The sequence below is a fragment of the Eimeria acervulina genome, genomic scaffold (assembly GCF_000499425.1).
Source record: "Eimeria acervulina Houghton genomic scaffold, Eah_scaff407, whole genome shotgun sequence".
Classification (NCBI taxonomy): domain Eukaryota; phylum Apicomplexa; class Conoidasida; order Eucoccidiorida; family Eimeriidae; genus Eimeria; species Eimeria acervulina.
Window position 1 is genome coordinate 13,348 of NW_013549828.1, and position 7,982 is coordinate 21,329.

The 7,982-nt window shown below is 45.7% G+C and overlaps 2 protein-coding genes across 2 annotated transcripts in view; one reads left to right on the forward strand and one right to left on the reverse strand.

Annotated features, from left to right (window-relative positions):
* Positions 1 to 1,608, reverse strand: part of EAH_00037110 (hypothetical protein, conserved) — a gene marked incomplete at both ends in the record, with an annotated part of 4,491 nt that extends 2,883 nt beyond the window's left edge. Inside the window, 2 exons of the mRNA XM_013395567.1 lie at positions 14 to 1,346; positions 1,571 to 1,608. Of these exons, the coding sequence (XP_013251021.1) occupies positions 14 to 1,346; positions 1,571 to 1,608 (1,371 nt within the window). The remainder of the gene's footprint in view (positions 1 to 13; positions 1,347 to 1,570) is intronic.
* Positions 1,609 to 5,081: 3,473 nt separating this feature from the next.
* EAH_00037120 (zinc finger (C2H2 type) domain-containing protein, putative) overlaps positions 5,082 to 7,982 on the forward strand; it is a gene marked incomplete at both ends in the record, with an annotated part of 3,862 nt that continues 961 nt past the window's right edge. Inside the window, 3 exons of the mRNA XM_013395568.1 lie at positions 5,082 to 5,090; positions 5,427 to 5,505; positions 6,226 to 7,982. Of these exons, the coding sequence (XP_013251022.1) occupies positions 5,082 to 5,090; positions 5,427 to 5,505; positions 6,226 to 7,982 (1,845 nt within the window). The remainder of the gene's footprint in view (positions 5,091 to 5,426; positions 5,506 to 6,225) is intronic.

Below are 7,982 nucleotides of genomic sequence, written 5' to 3' on the forward strand. Positions count from 1 at the left end.
TGCTAATGCTCACCCTCCTGCTGCTACCACATGCCTCCACTCGCCCTACTCCTGTCTTCTGCTGCTGCATCCGACAGCGCCGCAGAGGCCCCCTCCTTCTGTTTGTCTTGGAGGGGGAGACTTCCTGCTGCTGCTTCTGCTGCTGCTGCTGCTGCTGTTGCTGATCCTGATGCTGCTCTTGCTGTTGGTGCTTTCTCTTCTTTCGGTGCGACTCATCCTGCTGCTGCTGCTGCTGCTGTTGCTGCTGCTGCTGCTGCAGAGACTTCCTGCTCATGGCTCCGTGTTTGCTGCTGCTGCTGCTGCTGCTGCTGCTGCTGCTGTCGTCTCTGTTTGCTGCTTGAGGAGACACCCGAACTCGGCATCCCCCAAAGCGGAGACAGCCCACTGTAGTCCCCTGCTGCAGCTGCTGCTGCTGCAGCTGCTGCTGCTGCCGCTGCTGCTGCTGCTGCTGTTGCTGCTGCTGCCGCTGCTGCTGCTTCAAATAGCGCTGCATGTACACCTCAACTGCTGCCGAATCAGGGGGTGGGAAGGCCTGCCTTAACGGTTCGGAAGGCTCCTGCCCTATCTGCTGCTGCTGCTGCTGCTGCCGCCGCCGCCTCTGCTGCTGCTGCTGCCGCCGCCGCTCCCTCCGCTTCTGCTGCTGCTGCCACTGCAGGCTCTGGCCGTCTGAATAAGAAGAGTCGGAGTCCTCCTCAGAAGAAGAGGGTGAAGAAGAGAAAGAAGAAGAGGAGGAAGCAGCAGGAGGCCCTGCACCCACTGTGCCGCTTCTGCTGCTGCGGCTGCTGCTGCTTCTGCTGGTTGTACCCTGCTGCTGTGTCCTCCGTTTCGATCTCTGAGGAGCTGCATGTGGGGTCCCCCATCCTTTATTTGCAGCAGCAACCAGGGGTGTGGGGAGGCCCTTGCTTGTTTGTTTCTGGTGCTGCTGCTGATTCTGCTTCTGCTGCTGCTGCTGTTGCTGCTGTTGTTGCTGCTGCTGTTTGCTGTTGCGGCTTGCTGGAGTGCGTTGCGTGTGGGGTGGTGTATGTGTGTGTGTATTAGTTTGTACAAGCTGTTGAGTTTTTTTAGCAGTTTGTTTTGTTTGTTTACTTTTGAGGAAGCGGCGCTGCATCAGCTCCTTCTCTGCTTGTCCTGTACTCCAGTATAATCTTTTTAATGCCTCTATTTTGTTTCTGAACTCAAAATTAACAGTTCTCTGAAACGACTCTATCGGCTCCCATGTATCTTCTTGAGGATCGCTATACCCCCTCCACTTAACTCTAAAAAAAAACTTGCTAAACACTCGTTTCACTCCTACTATATCCTCCACAGGATAAAACCCACCCTCACCCTCAACAAACGTAGCCATCCTAAACCCTAAACCCTAAACCCTAAACCCTAAACCATAGACCATAAACCCTAAGCTGGGGGTTTGAATGAGTGAATGTGTGGCTCCCAAGGGGATGGTGAGATGAATTAGAAGGGGAGAGGGGGCAGAAAGGAATATCAATAGAAGAAAAAGAATATAAACAAAACAACAAAAAATAATATAATACTTCATTAATAAACCCTTCGCTGGGGGTGATGTACGTACAGTTGAGATGCTGGCGGTGTTGAGCTCCGTAGGGGCATGGTTTGAATAAAAATGTAAAGAAATATTAATTAAAAAGTAATTAAAAGATTAATTAATTATATTCAAAGAGAGACGCATTTAATTTTGCTTTAGAAGCCGCAGTTCATATACAGACAAACCCTCTTCAACTTAGAGGCATCTTCATCCCCCAGCACCAACATTGGTAGTATAAGGAAACAATAATATATCTTCTTTTTCTCTCTTTATTTTAATTTTTTAATTTAAATATTGTTATTTTAATTATTTTTATGTTATTCTTTATTCTCTCTGCGTCTTTAGAAGAAAGAAGAGTGTGTATACACCCTGGCTACTCGAGACAAGACCAGCACCCCGTCTGTTTATCTCAGCTGTAGGTCTTAAGCATCTTATTTATTTTTTATTATTAATATTATCACTATATTATTCTTTTTTAGTTAGTAAAGTATATTTTTAGAATAATAATAAACGCAATTTAAGCTCCTCTTCACCCACACAACAGCAAGGCGGCAGCGGCCTGCCCAGTGGGCAGCTTTAACAGAGTGTAGGGTTTAGGGTTTAGGGTTTGAAGCTTATAACTCATTTTATTGTTTCAGGGTTTATAGAGGATTCAACAATAAGGGTTTACGCTCCACGTTTTTAGGGTTTGAGGGTGTGCCTTTGGAGTGTCTAGGGTTTGTGGTTTTCTACTGGGGTGTTACGGGTGCCCTCATATATACAGAGGCTTCAGGGTTTAGGGTTTAGGGTTTAGGGTTTAGGGTTCTGATCTCTAATAAAAAAAAGCGCAGGATTGGCGGCCATTTGCTCCTCTTGCTGCTGCAAGAGTAAAAACAGTCTATCATGTATATGTATGCGTATATATATGATAGACTGTTTTATATTATTATATAATATATATATAATAGTATTAATACAATAAACAAATAGCAACTTCATTTACAAGCGGATGCTGCTGCAAGGGGGTGTTAATAGAATTCAAGGATCAGAGCTCCTGAAATCCTCCCCACACTCCCATAGGGGATCGGGGATCAGGGGATGGGGATCGGGGATCGGGAGGACGGGATCGGGGATCGGGGGATGGGGATCGGGGATCGGGAGGACGGGATCGGGGATCGGGGACAGCGGCTTTCTCGATCCCCGACAGTTGATCCGAACTGCAGCAAATCTGCAGCTCCAGCTAAACGCAAGAAAAAACAAACAACAACAAACGAAGGAGATACCTCACAGTCTTCAGCAGAAGAGAGAGTGGCCCGTAGCTCTCAGTCTGCTGCTAGAGGCTGCGTCTGTACACCGCAAACTGTCTCCTTTTTATCTCTATCAGCCCCATCTTCTTTTCTTTTCAGTACAGTGCGGCACTGTTTGTGGTTTTGTCTTGCAAAAGCAACATAATATTATATATATATTTTATATTATTATTATATTATACTGTATTATTATTATATTACGTTATTTTCGTATTATTTTCTTTTATTATTGTATTGTGTTATATCTTACTTCAGTGGGCGTCGTTGCTGCGCCGCACGTCAGAGACCAGTTGTGTTGCTGCAGCAGCACTTTGCTGCTGCTGCAGCTGCTTGTTGATGCTGCTGCATTGCTAAGCAGCAGCAACAACTGCTGCAATAAAATACAGTCTTCCTTTTCTCGCAGCAGCAAAGAAACGTACAGCAAACATTGCATGCATAAATGCATTATTAAGACAAACAAACAACAAAACGAAGATGCAACAATGGGGCTCAGAGTATTGAGGGGTGCAGCAGCTGCTGCTGTTCATGTGGGGTTTCTTTAATTTGTTTATTTAGATAAAGGCAACAACAATATATATATATATATATATATATATATGTACAGCAATCTACAACTAACTCGTCTTAGAAGATACACCCGAAGCAAACAAAAGAGATATGCTTTTACTTAAATAAATGACTGAGTATATTATGTAATGAGCTAATAAGTTATTTTTTTATGAACATATTTATACGAACAAAAACCTTAGATTATCTTTTATAGCAAATAAATATATTTACTCCTGGTGTTAGTTTGCTGTTGAGGGGCCAAGAGACCGTAACAGTGTAGTGCATAATCTGCATGATTTTATTATTTACTTCTATCTCCTTCAGCAGCCTTACTGCATATATATATATATATATATATATATATTCTTGCATGCAGGAAGGCTGCTGAGGGATATAGAAGACTAAGTGTTTAAATAGTTGGCATGTGTGTACAGGGGTTTAAGTGCATGCAGCAAAGGGTGCATTTTGTTAGAGAAGGAATGACAACAAGAAGGCGGGTGTTGCATTTCAATGAAGCAGCTCTTCTTTCGTCTGTCTCCATCTGCATCGTAGCAGGCCCCAGAAGGCATGCAAAGTAAAAAAAGATTTATATGGGGCTTTAACTGACTTTATGTGAAATATTTTAGACGGACTTGCTGCTCAACACAGAGCTAAAGCTAGCGAACAATCATCAGCAGCTAGCTGAGGCTTAGGAATCTACAAGAGACATCATCAATGAGGGTAAATCAATTGTGTCTCGAGAAAAGACATGCTAAAATTAGAGGTTTTACTATCAATCATAGTTTTGGTGTTCAATAAAAAACAGTAACAAATGCAAGAAAAAACAAAAAAGTCTGAGACCTCATTGCCCCGCCCAAGCAATCGGGAGGGTTAATACTACCCTTGGGGCTTTTATAGCCTCATTAAACTTATTAAAGATTGTTGAATAAAGAGAAATTAGAGATTTTATTTAAAATGAAGCAAATGATCACCTAGAAGGTTCAATGTACACTGCTCGCTGTTCGGGTGTACGTACACCTCACGGTATGAAGCGCGACCGTACCAGCCCCGCATGTGCATGCAATCGTTAGCTAGCTGGGGGTGTAAATATTGTTTTTTTTGTGTAGGAGATTTACAAATATGAATATAAACACTAAACTTCATGTGGAAGAACGCTAAACTTAAAAAAAAAAGCAGCTTTCCCATCGATTCTTTGTCTATACCCGGATGCGCGGCGCTCAAAGTTTTCGTTGCTTTCCGGTTTTTTCTGCATTTCTTGCTCCTTCTTTCTTCTTTCTTCTGGTCAGTTTATTGTCTGAACATTCATCACGCCGTAAGAAGATCAAATCCTCCAGCTTTCCTCGCTATTCTTCAACGCAATGTCTCTCAAACAGCCAGTTAGTCAAGTGCGTCTAACAAACGTGGCGGTGGTGCGGCTTAAGCTCGGAGGCGAACGCTTTGAAATTGCCTGTTATAAAAACAAAGTTCTTAACTGGCGAGAAGGCAAGTGTATATATCCCTAAAGGGCGAGAGGTTCAGAGGGTTGTTAAGGGCTTATCCAATAGGGTTCTGCAGGGCGTGCGAGGGTTTTCTTCTCTTAAGTCTGTCACCCTAAATATCCCAACAGCAGAAGCAGAGCACAACAACAGACACTACAGCAGTAAATAATGCGCATGCAGCTGCAGAGACTTTGGGGCTGCATGCATCACCCCATTGAACTGGCGATGTGCTTTGTGCGTGTGATTTGCTTTGCTTCCTCTGTCTGTACACCTCATCACCTCTGCAGGCAAGGAGACCGATTTAAACGAGGCAAGTTCCAATGCCCTTCAACAAACTTCCACGCGCATAACGAAGCAACAGTATATGCGGCTGCTACAGCAGCTAGAGCAGCAGCAACAGCAGTATCAGCACAAGTATCAGCAGCAGTAGCAGCAGTAGCAGCAGCAAGAGAGATAATATGCCGTGTGTACCTTTGCTGCTGCAGCTGCTGCGCAGCAGCAACGGCCAGTGAGGGAGCCTCGTTGTCATCTACATGTTCTGCTGCTGCTGCTGCTGCTGCTGCTGTGCAGGTGCTGCAAGTAGACGTTGTGTTTCAGAATGTCGCGAAGGGGGAGTTGGCTCGGAAGGCGGAATTGCAGCGGTATTTCGGTACCGATGATCAGAGGACTTGTATTTTAAGGATACTCGAGAAAGGTGCTTTAGGGTTTAGGGTTTAGGGTTTAGGGTTTAGGGTTTAGGGTTTATTGGTTAGGGTTTATTATGTAGGGTTTAGGATTTACTGGTTATTATTTTTCAGGTTTATTGTTTACTTTTTATTGTTTTTTATTTCCCATTATTTTCTGTTTATTTTTTATTGTTTGTTTATTATGTAGCGTTGCTTTCTTATTGCGTACTGTCTTTTATTCTTTTATTTATTTTGTGTTTTGTTTGCTTATTTATTATTTATATGGCGTATTGTTTACTGATAGTTTGTTGTTTATTTATTGTTTGTCTTTTTGTCTTCTGTCTCTCTTCTTCTGTTCACTGCCGGTTTATTTCTTCCCTCTTTCTCGCTCACTGTTTTATGTTTATTGTTGGTTTAGGGTTTAGGGCGTCATATATATATAATATGTCTATATCTGTATTTATATCTATATCTCTATCTATATATCTATATATCTATATCTATATCTATATCTATATCTATATCTATATCTATATATCTATATCTATATCTATATCTATATATTCATATATCTATATCTATATCTATATCTATATCTGTATCTATATCTACATAATAGATGTATATTGTATAATAGAGTAACAGTAGAAATAATTGCAATGATAATGATGTTAGATATGCTTTGTTTTGGGGTGTATGCACAGGTGATTTGCAAGTTTCTGAATTGGAGCGCCGGCAGCAGCTGCAGCAGATGTTTAATGATGTTGTTTCTTGTGTAGTTGATTTGACTTACTCAGTCATAACCGGCCTCCCTTTATCTCGTTCAGCTGTATCTGCAGCTTTAAAAGAGCTTGGTTTCTCTGTACGTCTGAAGCAGCCAACAAAGGCACAAGCTCTGCATGCAGCGCTGCTGCTGCAGCAGCACAACCCGGGGCAGATACGTCGCCGCCTGATGAAGCTGACTATGCTGCTGCCCCTTCCTGCTGCAACTCCTGCTTCTCCCGCTGCTGCTGCTGTTGCTGCTGCTTCCATGCTGCACTTCATTCTCCGCGAGTGTGCGGGCTTCATAGAATCGCAAGAGCCTACAGTGGATTGCCTGCTGCAGCAGCAGCTGCAGCAGAAGCAGCAGCAGCAGCAGCAGCAGCAGCACGATGAGGAGGCAGCTGAATCAGCAGCAGGGACTATTCCCTGGCGGGTTGAGTTTCTAGCATCACCTGGGGTGTATAGGGAGCTCGAGGAACGAGTTCTTCAAGCTGGGGGCTCTCTTGCTGTAGTTAACTGGAATTGTTTGTATGACCCGCAGCAAGATCAGAAGCTTCTGGAGCAGCAGCGGCAGCAGCAGCAAGAGCAGCAGAAGATGCTGCAGCAGCTGCAGCAGCAGGAAGAGGAGGCGAAGCAGGAACGTGAAAGAAAAGGCAAAGAGCAGCAAAGACGCGCTGAGAAGGCACAGCACAAACGGTTTGTAAGAAGGCTGCGGCAGCAGCAGCAAGAAGAAGAAGAGCAGCGTCTTGAAGAGCAGCGCGCCAGTGAAGTCATGAAACAAAAACAGATTTTGCTGCAGGGGCGTCTGCTGCAGCGGCAGCTAGAGGAGGAGGAGTTTGTAGAAGGAGAGATGATACGCATGCAGCTGCAGCAGCTGCGCGTGCGAGAAGAAGAAGAAGAACGAAGATTTCAGCAGCAGCAGCAGCAAAAGCGTGAACGCCAGCTAGAGCTCCTGGAGGAGGAGGCAATGCAACGAGAAGACCCCAAGGTAGACATGCAAGAAGTCCTGCGGCAGCGGCAGCTGCAGCAGCAGCAGCAGGAAGCAGACACGGGGCAAGCGTTCATTCGAAGCTTCGGTTTCGAGTCCTTGACTTACGACCCCCCTCCTGTGCAGGCAGCAGTAGTCTGCAGCAGCAGCAGAAGCAGAAGCAGCAGCAGCAGCAGCAGCAAGAGCAGCAAGAACGCAGAGTCCTTGCCTTGCTGCTGCTGCGCGGAGGCTGAGGATAACAGCTGGCAAGACACGCAAACCCGGGCCCAGCGTAAGGGGCGAGGTAGCAGGAAGCAGCGGCAGCAGCAGCAGCAGCAGCAGCGGAGGCCGCTGCTGCCTGCTGGCAACAGCAGCAGCAGCTATCCCCGAAACCCCTGCCCTCTTCATGCCTCCACCTGCAGCCATCCTCCAGCTAACAACGCAGAAGAGTTAGCAGAGGCTTCCAATGAACAAAAGCAGCACAAGAAGCAGCAGCAGCGCCGCCTACAGCGACAGCAGCAGAAGCAGCAACAGCAGCAGAAAAAACGCCAGCAACCGCAACCGCAACAGCAGCAGCAGCAGCAGCAGCAGCAACCGGAATTCGAAGACAGCTTGACAAGGGATGCTTTCAGTCTCCTTTGCCGAGACATGCCGCCGCCACCACCGCAGCAGCAGCAGCAGCAGCAGCGGCAGCAGCCGCAGCTGCAGCAGCAGCAGCAGCCGCAGCGGCAG